The 13,922-nt window shown below is 43.8% G+C and overlaps 1 protein-coding gene across 1 annotated transcript in view; it reads left to right on the forward strand.

The window, feature by feature from the left end:
• Nucleotides 1-13,922, forward strand: part of LOC109852904 (opioid-binding protein/cell adhesion molecule homolog) — a 163,770-nt gene that overhangs the window by 119,330 nt on the left and 30,518 nt on the right. The window contains exon 3 of the mRNA XM_020424476.1: nt 1,984-2,191. Coding sequence (XP_020280065.1) covers nt 1,984-2,191 — 208 coding nt within the window. The remainder of the gene's footprint in view (nt 1-1,983; nt 2,192-13,922) is intronic.

Here is a 13,922-nt window from a genome sequence, read left to right on the forward strand (position 1 = left end):
AGAGAGAGAGAGAGAGAGAAAGAAAGAGAAGGCGAATCCGCGATTCGCGAGGTAGATGCACGGTCGGGATTTCATCATGCGCGCGTGCAGCAAATCGGACCGTTAAGAAAGATCGGATTTCCCCGGCAAAAAATCCGGGGAAAACAGCGGCTATTCACACGACGCGCATCATATGCGTTTGTAGCTTCTTGTCGGCCTTTTGCAAACACATTCGGCCGAACAGCGCGTATACACACGTTCCTCGCATCTCGGCGATATGTGAGTAACATTTCGCCCGCAGCGCCCAAAACGCGGCGCTATCTTCAAAGGATTTCGCCCAGGATAATGGAATTGCTATTCCGATGCGCAAACAATTATTCCCGCGTATATACAGGTTATAATTTCCTGGATGACGTGCGTTCGTGACGCCTGATGCCCTGCGGGCCGACTCGCGGGCGTTTCTCGTCGGCCGAGAGAAAACGGGATGAGATTACTTTAAAGAAAGCCGGAAGCGTGCGCCGGTCTTTTTTTTTCCCGCCCCGCGTTACGTTTTTTTTTTTTTTCACGAACGAACGCTCCGTTCACAAAGAGCGGAGCGTGCCGATCGTGTAAATTCAAACACACTATTCTCGCTCGAGAGATCGCGTGCGCCGGGAAGAAGTGAAAAGTGAACACGGCGGGCGCGGACGCCCGTTAAAAACGCTCGCTTATTTCGTTCGATTTATTCGCTGTCAATAACGCGCGCGCTCCACCCGCGCGTCAGATCCTTTGGGCGCCGCGATGTAATTTGCAGTAACGCGCGGCGCGAATTGTTTCTTAATTAACTCGCTGATTGTTGCGCAAACACGATCAGCATTAATAACAACAAATGGGTTATTCGTTTCTGACGAACGCGATTTCGCAAAACGAATAAACAAAACGACTCCCGTTCGTTTTTAATCTCGCGATTGCTCGTGCACACCCGCGCAAAATAAAGCTGTCGTGCGCGTCTCGAAAGTTTTCCACGGCGGTCGCTATATAGCTGTAATTTCGCCGTAAACTTCGCGACTTGTGATGCGTAATTTCCCTAACGTCGTAATTCATCGCGGTTTATTTCGCAGCGGGGTGGTCTGATACACCCCCGGCCGCTCGCTAAATTACTATAAATTACTTGATCGACTACCGCGGGCGCGAACAGTATATATACAACAAAACCGTGGGAGTGAACGAGGAAGATGAGGGGGAGGGGGGCAATTATTCGCGAAACTTTGGATAATGGAATGCGGGCGAAGGGTAACTCGCGAATAAAAGAACATTAAACTGTTGGAATAATATAATAACGAAAACGGGTCGGCCTTCTCCGGCCTCCGGATGATCCCGCGGCGTTTTATTTCTCCGGCGAAGCAGCGACCGCGCCGTGAAAAATTATAATTGATATGGACGGATCCGGAAACCGAGGGGGAATAATCCGAAGGCGAACGCCGGCCGGAGAGAGAGAGAGAGAGAGAGAGGTAGACGGGCGGGAAAAGAATCGCCGTTCCGTTCAGGTGGAATACAAAAGTCGGCTGGAGACTTATGAATTAAAGCGAGGATGTCGGTCTTCTTCTTCTTCTTCTACTTCTTCTTCTTGGGCCGCCGCGCGGTTTCGTGAGGAAAAGAAAGCGGTTTTTTTTTTCTTTCACGAAAAGGAGAGAGAATGCAGATCTCTCTCTCTCTGGATATTTATTGTTAATATATGATTGAAAAAGATCGTTTCGCTTTGTTGCGCTTAAATTTGTAGGTACGTGTCGCGGCGGTTACGCGCGTTTTGTCAATTATTCATAAGGTGCGATTGAAATATAGTACTTTGCGGTGGTTAAAAAATAAATTTGATCTTAAGTAAGACAACAGAGCGATTGATGGCGAGATAGAGTGTGAATTGTTGCTGTTAAAGAACTTGTGTTATTTACATGTTGACAGGTGCTAATGACACACGCACACACACACACGCACAGACGTTTATTTTGTTTATTTTGTGCCTTGCAGGTGGCATGGTTGCGCGTCGACACGCAAACTATTTTGACGATAGCGAGCCACGTGATCACGAAGAATCACAGGATCGCGGTGTCCCACAGCGACCACAGAACGTGGTTCCTTCACATACGGGAGGTGCGGGAGTCCGATCGGGGCTGGTACATGTGTCAGATAAACACGGATCCCATGAAAAGCCAGATCGGTTATCTCGAAGTGGTCGGTGAGTAAAATTCACATCCCCGTTAATGGACTCCGACTGTAATTATTCTGATTATCGCGTTTCCGTTTTCACATGGAAAATATTTTCATGCGGGGATTATACACATATATATATGTATGTATACGTACACACCACACATCGGTAGTTTTTTTTTTACATTTTACCGCGCGTCTCTCTTTGTTTGTATATTTTGTGGAATTAAATCGGACGACATCCAATTTGTCATTTTCTTCAATTTATATCTATTATTATTACATATATTCCCCGCCATTCGTTCATTAACGTTTGCTCTGTGATCTGGACTGCGGAGTAAAACGCGCGAGTTCGTTGTTTTCAACAACGAACTGAAAACAAGAGATCGCGCGCGCCGCGCTCTAACTCCCCCCCCCCCCCCGTGCTCGATATCAATTTCCATTCACCGCTCCGTCGCCATTATATTCGCTATCTGGCTGCCAGATATTCAATTAGTACTACAAGAAGCTAATAGCGAACCCGCGCGGCGCGGTACCAGCGCGCGCGCGGTTGAATACCCGCATTACATTCCGCGGATGCGAAGGGAATAAACGCGACTCTATGTTGAAAAGGGGAGGGATGGAGAACCTGGAAATCATCACAAAATCCGACGAAACCAATGCGAACTTTCGGCCGATTCCGAGTTAGTCAGTCCGCGCGGCCTCTTGCACGGTACAACTTACAAAGTGGCTCTTGCCGCGGCCCCGAAGACTACGCCGAGCACTCGCCGTAGAAACTGCAAAGCCTCAGTCGTGCATCGATGCTCGAATGCACTCGCAAGTAGATTATATAGAATGCTAATAGGGACCGCTTTTCATCGGTTTCTGTCGTTAAGGAGACTTCGTTTCGTAGGTAGGTCCCGCGCGCGCGACTCTCTCCTTTTCCTTCCATCCTTCCCGTATCGCAACCCCCCTGTATATATATATCTCCCTCTTTCCCGTTTCGTCCCCTAACCGCGATCTTCTCTCAACCGCGTTCCGTGCTTTTTACCTGAGAGAAGTTTTCCTCCCTAAGCAGTTTCGTTTCGGTTATGCGTCTTTCCTATATTAATGACGAAATTTGCCTTCTCTGGAGAAGAGAGAGAGAGAGAGAGAGAGGAGAGAGAGAAATCGACCGCTATTTATGCTAAAGTCCATGTTAAGGTTTGAATACACCCGGTCTAATCCTTGCGCACATCGTGCACGGGTAAGTGGCAATTTCCATAGATAATGTTACTCGTAATTGTACGGAAATAGGATGATGCGTCGGAGATACAGCGATTGCGCGGTTCTATGGGTGCGCGATCATACAAGGTGCGCACGGGGGAATAGGGCTCAAACTATGCACATTAAATAATGTGGCTTCCGGTTGTATTACGTTCAATGATGTGGCGCTAACGTTATGTAATTCTTTATCGTTTATCCGACCGCGCCGCAATTATTTTCGTCGCATTATACTCACAGATAAACGAGACCTCGCTAAAGTCGTCGTTCTTTTATTATCTCTAGCAATAATGTAAAAAACTTGATTTCGTTTAACATATAGATATGTAGTAGGATTTTTTTTTTTTTTATCAGTGTAAAGTTGTTTTATTGTATCGAGAGGAAAACTTATATTTTCGTTGTGTTAATACACACCGCGAGAGAGAGAGTAAAATCTTTTGTTTGTGTGTTTCTCGCGTGCAATGGCAGAAAAAGAAAACTCTCTCGCGTAATATTACATCGTATATAATATTATATGAGCGAAGTAGAGTACGCCGTAGTTATCGAAGTGAGAGATATATATGTAAGAAAAGTGTCCGTGCTCTTTTCTTGAGATTCTCTTATCGGCGATGCGGGCGATTCAAAACTCGTTATTTCACGGATCTATTCCGTATGCTTCAAAGGAAAAACAAGATCTCCCCTCGGAGACTTTCGTACGGGTTTGCGGAGACTTTTGTGCGCGTGTGTGTGTGCGTGTGCGCGCGCGCGCGCGCGTCATATTTTCCGTAGCGCACTTGGCGCGATACTCGTAAAGTCTATTTGCGTCTGTTTTGTACACGATAATTAAATGCTACCGTAATAATGCCCGGCAAATCGGTTTATAATAAATGATTGAAGCGGGACGATTTTATAAAATAATTGCAGCGAAATCTACTTACATTTATATATATACACGCGCACGATAATTAAATGCCGCGTTTCAATAATGCGAGCTGAATCAATTTGATAAATAATTGAAGCGGCGAAATATACAAAATAACAATCATGCAAATTATTATTATCCAGCTTTTCGCGTATACTATCTTATTATTTTTTGTTGTGTTTGTGCGCGTGGTTGAAAAAGAGTCGCGCGCGCGCGTGCACACAGACACGCACACACACACACACACACACACGTTTTTGTATGTTCTCTCGTTCAAGAGTGTACGCGCGAGAGGATAAGAAGGAACCACTTCAGGACCAGACTGAGGCTACACACGCCCGTCGGTCGCGATGTAGGGTTCGTTGCGCCCGTTGCGTTTGTTGTATACTTTACGGTCTTCCGGCTTGGTATTCCGCCGTTCGTACCGAAATCAAATTGGCGTTCTCGAGATACGACCGGGCTCTCTCGCATCCCATCTGTAGCAATCTAATCCCGCGTTCTGCCGGGAGTCCGCTCCGGACTCGGCGCGGCGCAGTTCTCGCATCCCGACCTGACCTGACCCTCTTTCCCAGGTTCAAACCCGTCGTTCGGGTAACGTCGTATAACCGACCGGCTACTTACGGAACTTCGTCTCCCTCGTGAGATCATTTTGCATCACCCCTCGCCCGCGTTTTCTCGGCACAGCAACGGTAGGTCCTCCGGCAAAACGTATCGTCGTCGCTGCCGCGCGCTTTCTATTTTAACGGCGCTCTCGCGCGCAACTCGTGGGAGTGCTACGTCGTCGCGGTCGTCGCTTAAGAAATCTTCTCCCGTAGCAAAGGTAGGCCGTCGACGAGGTTGGCGAGGGGGTAGATCGGAGAGGAAAAACCGATTCTCCTTCGGGAACTCGCTCGCACGGTCGGAGCACTTCTGGGTTGTAAATAGCGCCGGCGTTCCGCTCGCGCGCGCGCGCGCGCGCCCACGCGACACAGGAAACGAATAGTTTCCGGAAAATGTACTGATTTCATTCAATGTGCAGCTGCGCTTTTTAATTCTTATTTAACATCGAAGCGATATTAAATATAAAAATTTGCTATTTCTGCCGTTTTCGCTGATATTAAAAGTACCCCCGTTCAAATATGTGTCTTCTTGACACATGTAGGGTAACACAATTATATATGTGATAAATTTATAACATGCATATGTGATAAATTTATAACATGCAAGAAAAAGCAAATTTAGCGCTGCAGAGATCAGCAGTATATGTACGTATATATTTCAATTTATATATATAGTATATATATTTATATATATATATATTTATTTATATATGTTTAAAAAAAAGGATATATATATATAGATTGACACGTACGGATGTATTTATGGAATTTCCATGCGCCGCTATTATTATAGCAATTCTGATATGTCGAAATGTATGTGGAACTTTGATATTTGTTAGTTACATTCAGGTCAGCTTTAAGAGAAAACCTCACAAATACACTTGAGAAATCTTCTCTCGTGCAAGAGAGTGTGTGGTAAATCAAAGGTACACCGAAGAGAAAACAGATTTTTGAACTCACGTAATTAGAAACTTTAATTTCCGAGTGGCAAATATTTTTTAATTTCTCTTTCCCCCCCTCCCTCCCCCCCAAAAAACGAGTGTTTGTTTACGAACGTCGCTTTGCTGCTTTTCGTTTCTTAGTTGATTCGAAAAATTCTATTTTACAAGTATAATAGCGAGCAAAGAATATTTATGTTTTTCATAACTGTGAAAAATGCATTTTTTTCTCGGAACGTTTGAAAAACTTGAAGAACGCGCGAAGTAATAAAATTCTGTATTTTATATATTTTGATGTCGCATAAAATATTTGTATAATTAAATGTAATTAAAACGCAAGTGTTTTTTTTTTGTTTTCGAAAACAACGAAAGTACAATACTACAGACAGAGATTTCATATTTTGTAATCCCCATCGTTTCGTAAAATTTTACAATGCTGCAACTCTCGCGAATCGTAAAATCACATTACTCAATAACTGATTCGCCAAATATGAACTGGTGAATGGCGCGTAATTGAACTCCCGGCTTTCATGTGCGCCGATAATACGACTCATCAGAAAATGTTTTCGTATCCCAATTATTGGATTCTGGCAAAGCACCACGTTAATGCTCACATTTCTGTGTGCGAACGCATAGTAACGTGAACGTGCACAGGTGTATTGCGCGCGTGCACGCAAATATGCGCCAAACGCGCGACGCGGTAGTATTGTGGATGCCAGGCTCATCCGGAAACCCACGAGTAAATCTAATCTCCCAGTCCCTGGTAATGTCGTAGACGTGGGAGGAAGGATCTTTCGAGTTATCGAATTCCACGTCATGTCGTCTCGGAGACGTTATCGTTGTTCCATAGATATTGATGATGGCGGCAGTAAGACATGTAGTCTCCGTCTCCTCGAAGCCCCGGCATATCGATATCGTTCGTATAACCGGCAACAATAAAAATGATGCGTTTAAAGACGATATGTAAAAATTCTCATTCCAAACTTGACGGGCATAAAACATTCTTGACGGCGGCAGTCAATTCAACGAACGGAAAAACGACAAAAGGCGTCTCGTGAAAAACCGCATCGTGTTGATGGTTACGAATGAAGCAATTTCTGCCATCCATTGCCGTAAAAATTGCGCTTAACATGCAGTAGTTGGGAGCTGAGTTCGAGCTCGAGCTCGAGCTCGAGAGAAAGAGAGAGAGAAAGAGAGAGAGAGAGAGAGAGAGAGAGAGAGAGAGAGAGAGAGAGAGAGAAAGGAACTCAGAAAAAAGGGAGAGCGTGTCGAGTGGCAGGAGTGGGGGGAGAGGGAAGGTTGGCGGAAAGGAGAGAGAGAAGCACGGGGGTTTCATGAAGGAGGAGAAAAAAAATGAGGTACGAGTGTGTCGTGCGCTCGCGCGAGGGGGCACACGACTTTTCATTTCCGAGAAGGGCTGTAAAGATTGCTCGCGTGCAACCCCCGCGCACACGTTGTTCCCGGCGAACTCTCTCGCGGCCGTATTACCGCCATAATAATAAGGTTAATGCCTTGCAAATTAAGCGGACGCGAAAGACCTTTCGCGTGGTTTTATATGCCCATTTTAGTGCCGATGCCTGATCTTTGTCGACGAGCCGCAATTATCGCGATAACACGCGTCGCTACGATCTCGCGGGCTTCAATGAAACTTGTGCTGGTTCTCCCGTCGTATTCTGCATTACACGAGAGAGCGATCTATAATAGTATATTATACATCTATATATATATATATATATATATATATATATATATGTGTGTGTATATGTATATGCATAGACTATATAGACGCATATACACACATAATATACGCGAGAGTAAACAGATTTAATTGCCATTGATTACAATTAAGTCGAAGATTTGAAAAATATATTGATGGACGTAATATGAATGGACGTAAGAATACGTCGATCGATACTCTTTATCGCGTGTATAAAAATTCATATCTTTTCAAATTACCAAGAATTCTTTGATATTCACAGCTAATTACAGAAGATTTAAAAGACAATTCTAATTGGATGAATAAACGGCGGCAAGGATCGGCGAGAAGTATTGAAAGTTAAGAGAAGAAAATAGATCGAGAGGTTCTTATTCGTCGAGAGAGAGAGAGAGAGAGTACACGTTGATCTCTGTTAACGGCATCCTATTATAAGATCCGATAAAGAGACGATGCGCTCCCGTTGTTTTAATGAAATTTCGAATTCCCGTGTAATTCACGGAATAATATCGAGACTAAGTCTTTTCCTTAATGCAGTTCGTAAGTTTCGGATAATTAGCTCGTCGATATATAAGACCGGGGGATCGTTCGTTAGATATTTCGCCGTGGGAAAACTTTCGCGAAACATTTATCGGAAGTCGCATATCATGTTGTTACGTTGCTTTCGCGCTTAGGATTTCCTTGTTGCCAAACAATGAGTGTGTGTGTGTGTGTGTATGTGTGAGGAAGAGAGAGAAAGCAAGCGAGTAACTAAGAAATCTGTGAACACCGTCGGGACTGGCGATCGATCGCTTTGTTCGAAATGTAACGCGCGTCACGAGCAACTGACGACATCGCTCGTAAATCACCGAACGTGTTTCGTTCCCCGAGACGGGTCCCGGGGCGTGAATCCCGGTCCGCACATAAGCAAGAATTCGCGGCGTGTTTCTTTTACACGACTAGCTGATTCCCTATTCTGATATCGTCCAATTAAGGCGCGACGTTTCGTCTGCTCACGCTCCGGAATAAGCTTTATTCGCTCGTTCGAGCGGAATGACAAGATGTCACATGGCCTATCGGCCACCGTCATTGTCAGGACACACGTCTACGTCGCGTTTGATGGTGACCGCCGATAGGTATGTGAACATAATGCATGATATCCTGAGGGATCTTGACAGACCGTGAGAAACCAGTTCCGACTGGTGTGCCAGTTTTGATTTAATTGAGGCGACTAACTATCTCTATCGAACTAATTCACGTGTCCGCCACGATAAATTAATGGAACGTAAGGTGTCGTCGTATCTCTCGTCGGCACTTGCCGCTGTCCGTAATTTTCGCCCGATACCGACCGGATTAATTTCGCTTTTGTTTAATGCTTTGGGTTTTACATTTCCAATAAAATTCTCGGGTTTCAGACGAATAGAAATAATTGTATTACGTGTGAATTTTTGCGAATTCGGTTCTTATTACATTTTCCGTAATTCAGAGTTGACGAAGAGGGGGAAGAGATAATATTCACTCCATGTTGGGTTCATGTTCGTTTCTCTCTCTGTACGTTTACGAACGTGCGGATTGGTCGATCAGTAACGCGGCGCATATTAAATTACTACGCCCGGGTACTTTATATCGGAGGCATAGAAAGATCATGCATCTATAAAAAGAGAAAAAGTTGAACTCGTTCTCTCTCTCTCTCTCTCTCTTCCTCTCTTTTTTTTCTCTCTTTCTATATCCTGGAAGAAATTCAACCGCGTGTGTAGTTCAACCGTGGTAGTTTACCATGCACGCGCGCGGGATGTACACACGATGCTAGTTTTTCGACCGGCCGGATACGAATCGCAATTCTCGATGCGCTCGTGCGTGCTTTTTTAAGTCTTTCACGTCGTGCAAAACGTGAAAGGATATGCTTCTAAATTCGACTCCTGCCGGAGTAGCCTACTTTGCCGCGCAAGTTTGCAACTTTTCGCAGCACGCTTTGCAAGTCCATTTCCGCTTTCCTCCCCTATTCCTTTATCCGGTATCTTTATCCGCGCGGGGGCGAGGCACAAAGCGGAACGTGGCGTTGGCGGCGGTGGCGACGAGTTGATTTCACACACACGTGCGTCTCCTATCGGTAAATATATATGTACCGCGCGCGCGCGCGTGTGTGTGTATTTGAAATATGTATAAACATATATATAAACTCACGCTTATGTATGACGAGACGCCTGTAATATTTAATATTACAAATACGCAATCGGCGGCGTATCATCGATCGACTGTAGTAATCGGGGTTTTGCGCCTCTCGTCGACGTCAAATGTTTCGTTAATTACATCGATATCTCACCGCACGCACGCGATAACGCAAAACGTACACGGGCGCGATATACATATTTTCATTTTGTGCACTCCGCACGGGAGACGGAAACCAATTTCAACTTTATCAATATATCTCTGGATGTAACCGCGCGCAACGTAATGCACGATGATTTTCGTCGCGTTTTCTAATAAAACATAATTTATACGGGGAAATATATTTTTTCGACGCGAGAGGAAATGAGTGTTATACTCGTCTTAAAACTTGCGCGCGTGGGCGAAGTAAAAACGAAAAAAAAAAGGACGGAGGAAGAAGAGAGAAAGACGCGAAGCGAAATTAGATAGGAAAGCTAAATAAACGAGAAGAACGGAATGGTTACTCTTCTCTGTCTTTGAGGCCACTTTCTGAAAGATAAACATCTGCCCTTCACTTCGCGAAGAAATTTCGAGCGGTCTCGACGGATTTATGACGCGATATTACGCGCTTATTAAAGCACGCGCGAGATAATTTACTCGCCGCTCAGAGATGCTGAAGAATGTGAAGAGGCGAATACGATCTCTAATATATACACGTGTATATATATATATATATATATATATGCGCTATTAATTTATACATAACTTTGCCAGATACGCTCTTGGGAGCTTAAATCTTTTTTTTTTTTTTTTTATTCAAATGTCACGCGAGTTCTCGTTACTTGTGTTTCTTTTTCTCATTAAAATCGACGATTTTTGTTCGAAACACACGAGCGTTTGTTAAATGCGCAAATCTGTAGGTGAAATATAAATTGTCGCGGAATCTGTCATAACAATCGGGACGGGAAATAAATACAAATCCTGACGTGATTCGCCCAATCGTGACTCGCGTCGAGAGCAATTCAATGGGTGCTCGAGGCGTGGAATCGCGCACTGTGCTCTCGACTTTTGTCCGCGCTCGAAAATAAGCGAAGAAACAAGATCGTTACTTCGCGGCGCGCAGCGGGGGGGTGGCGGTGTCGCGGCTCTCTTTCACCCCCTTCCTTCTCATTGCGCGAGGAGGTCTCGAGCACAGAGTTTTACGGCGAATTAACGACGCGGTGGGACGCGTTACTTGCGCCATTAAAACGGCCAATCCACCGTTTTCTCCCTCCCTCTCTCTTTCTCTCTCTCTTTATCTTTCTCTCTCGTTATAGTATCGCACCGCAATCTGTCGGCCGCGAGAATCCGATAGAGACTGGCTTATATGCAAATTGACGAGCGCGACGACCGTTTCGGATTGAGTTTACATTTTGCGATATTAAAAAATGCGGTTCTTCTATACATATATATATACGCGATTCGGCGTTATCGGGCGATTATTTTCGTCATATTATCTTCAAATACCGCTCGCAATAAAGTTGCGATGTTGCAACAAAAATCCGAACAGAACGCGGAATGCAATATATCGTTTCGTTTGCATTCCATATTGTGCGCTCGTCGAGTATCCGAGCCATCAGAGAAAATCACGGTGTATTTGGTCGGATAATATCTCGGAGGGAGATGAGAGAGAGAGAGAGAGAGAGAGAGAGAGAGAGAGAGAGAAAGAGAGAGAAAGAGATTTTTATTTTATATCTTTGCGCGCTCCTCTCTTGCGTTACGTTTCTAAACAGAAATTATTTCTGCAAATTCTCTCGAGACCCGCACGCGAATGTGTATTTTTGTAAGACGGTGGTGAGTATTTTGTGGACACACAAATTACCGCGCAAGTTTATCGCGGAAAATTAGATAAGAAAAAAATGACGCTAATGAAAATATTGAAACGTTGTTGTTATCAATATCAATTTCGGCGCGAGACAGTGTGTTTTTCAAAAAACACGTGGCTATATATGCAAAGTGATGTATTTCGGATTCAGTGCGCCGGTATCTTCTCTCTGCTCTGACGCGCTTTCCATTAGCATCCCAAGTGCATAAACCACACGACCGAATTAGATTGTCCTCTTCTTTCGCTCGATGGAGAAAAAAAAGGGTAATTTCTCTCGCATAATGTTCGGTAAATATGCGCTGTTCCGCGCATCTCGCGTCTCAGCTTGCCTCACCGTACAATCTATATTACAACAGCGATCTGATATTTAGCGCGACAAAAATTTTCACAGCTGCAACGTTTGCGATGCACTTTACACGTGTGAAGTGTAATTTCTGTCGGCTATCTATATACATATATATATATATATATATAATCTATATATGGCTTCTTTCAAGAGAGAAAAGTTCGCGTGTTTTTTGTTGTTTTTTTTTTCCGAGACAATATTTAATTCGCGCGACTACTATATCATTTTTTACATTGTTCGACAGTTTCAACGATAACACATCGCTTCTCTCGTGAAATGCAACTCGCGCTCTCAACAAATCTCAAAGGAGACTCTCGCGAACGTTTCGAGCGTGGCATAGATGTTTTATTGTGTATTATGCAAGCCCAAGCTTTCTCGCGGGATAATGTGACCACGAAATTGCGAAAACGAACACACACACACATACACACTTATACACACACTTATGATGCGCGGGATGCGCGCATTAAGAAGCGCATTGTGATACAATAAAATACAAATGAATACAAAGTCATGTTAAATTTAACGGTCTGCTTAAGTGCTATCAATTTGAACTATATTCCGCTTGTGTATTTACATGAAGCGCATATACATAATTCAGAGCCAGCTGCGGGGGAGAGATGGCTTGCATGCGAATGCAAGAGAGAGCGTCTGTGTGTATTAACTGCAGAAGTAATGTAGAAGCTGCTTCACTTCTCTCTCCGGGCGCGCCTGCTGCTCTCGGCGCGCGATGAACTTGAGTAGGGCGATAGTTAAGCAAAACAGATAAGAAGAGAAATAAAACCGGGAAGAGAGAGAGAGAAAGAGAGAGAGAGAGAGAGAGAGAGAGAGAGAGAGAGAAAGAAAAAAAAGAGAGATTTTATTTTCTTTCTCATGTACTATAAATATATATATATATATATATATAAATATATATATATATATATACTCTATAACTCTGAAAACAGTCATTGAGTATCATACATATTCTTTGCGCGTCGAGTAAATCTTCTCTCTCTTTTTTTTCTTCTTCTCTCTTTTTATCTCCCGTAGCTTCGAATAAAGATAATTTCTTTTACAATGGTTGTTTGTCGAGGAGTGACCTCAGGTTCAGAAATGGATAATCAAATTAATATCACAAAGAGAGACGTTATTGAACAATTTGCCACGTGTTTTGCAGATGTATTAAAATTGTAAAAGTTACACAGACGTTTCGACGTTTATATTTTAAATCTTCTTCAGTGCTCTTCATCTAATATCACTCACATCTGTTGAGACGACGTTTGCAAATTGTCAAGTGGTTAAAACGATATGCTCGTGTCAACGAAGTCGTCTGTACTGATATTAATGTTTGACGTGTGATCAATCTCGGAACAACTTACTACATCGTCGAACATTAATATCAGTTTAGACGACTCCGTTGACACGATCATATCGTTTTAACCACTTGACAATTTACAAACGTCGTCTCAACAGGTGTGAGTGTTATTAGACGAAGAACACTGTGAGGAGAAGACTTCAAAATGTAAAAGTCAAAAAACGCGTCTGTGTGTAACTTTTGAATTTTAATACATCTGCAAAACACGCGGCAAATTGTTCAGTAACGTCTCTCTTTACGATACCAATTTGATAATTTCATATTTTTTCACGTTGACGCACGCGCTGCACTTTAATTAAGAGACTACTGAAAATACAGGACGTGTTACACAGTATTGTCTAAAGCGTTTCCGTGTCAGCTTCCGTGAAACATAATTCCGCGCAACGTTTGTAAATTTCGTACCATTATCTCTCGAAACAGCAGCAGTTTGGGAATCCCAAAAGACGCCCGAGCAAGACGAAAATAGCGAAAAGGAAGAGAAAGTCGGTCAAATATTCTTTTTTTCGCGCCCGTAGGCAATTTGATACGGCGATACCTGGCGGCGCCATTTGAGCTTTCGTTTTATGTACCAAGTAAATAAATCCCCGCCGCATGGGCGCGCGCGCGCCGCTTCTCTCTCTCGCCCGTCTCGCGGCCGCGCCGACTGATTTCGATTAGGGTCCTGGATTGTC

Source organism: Pseudomyrmex gracilis, unplaced genomic scaffold (genome assembly GCF_002006095.1).
Source record: "Pseudomyrmex gracilis isolate BER0280 unplaced genomic scaffold, ASM200609v1 scaffold_39, whole genome shotgun sequence".
Lineage (NCBI taxonomy): Eukaryota > Metazoa > Arthropoda > Insecta > Hymenoptera > Formicidae > Pseudomyrmex > Pseudomyrmex gracilis.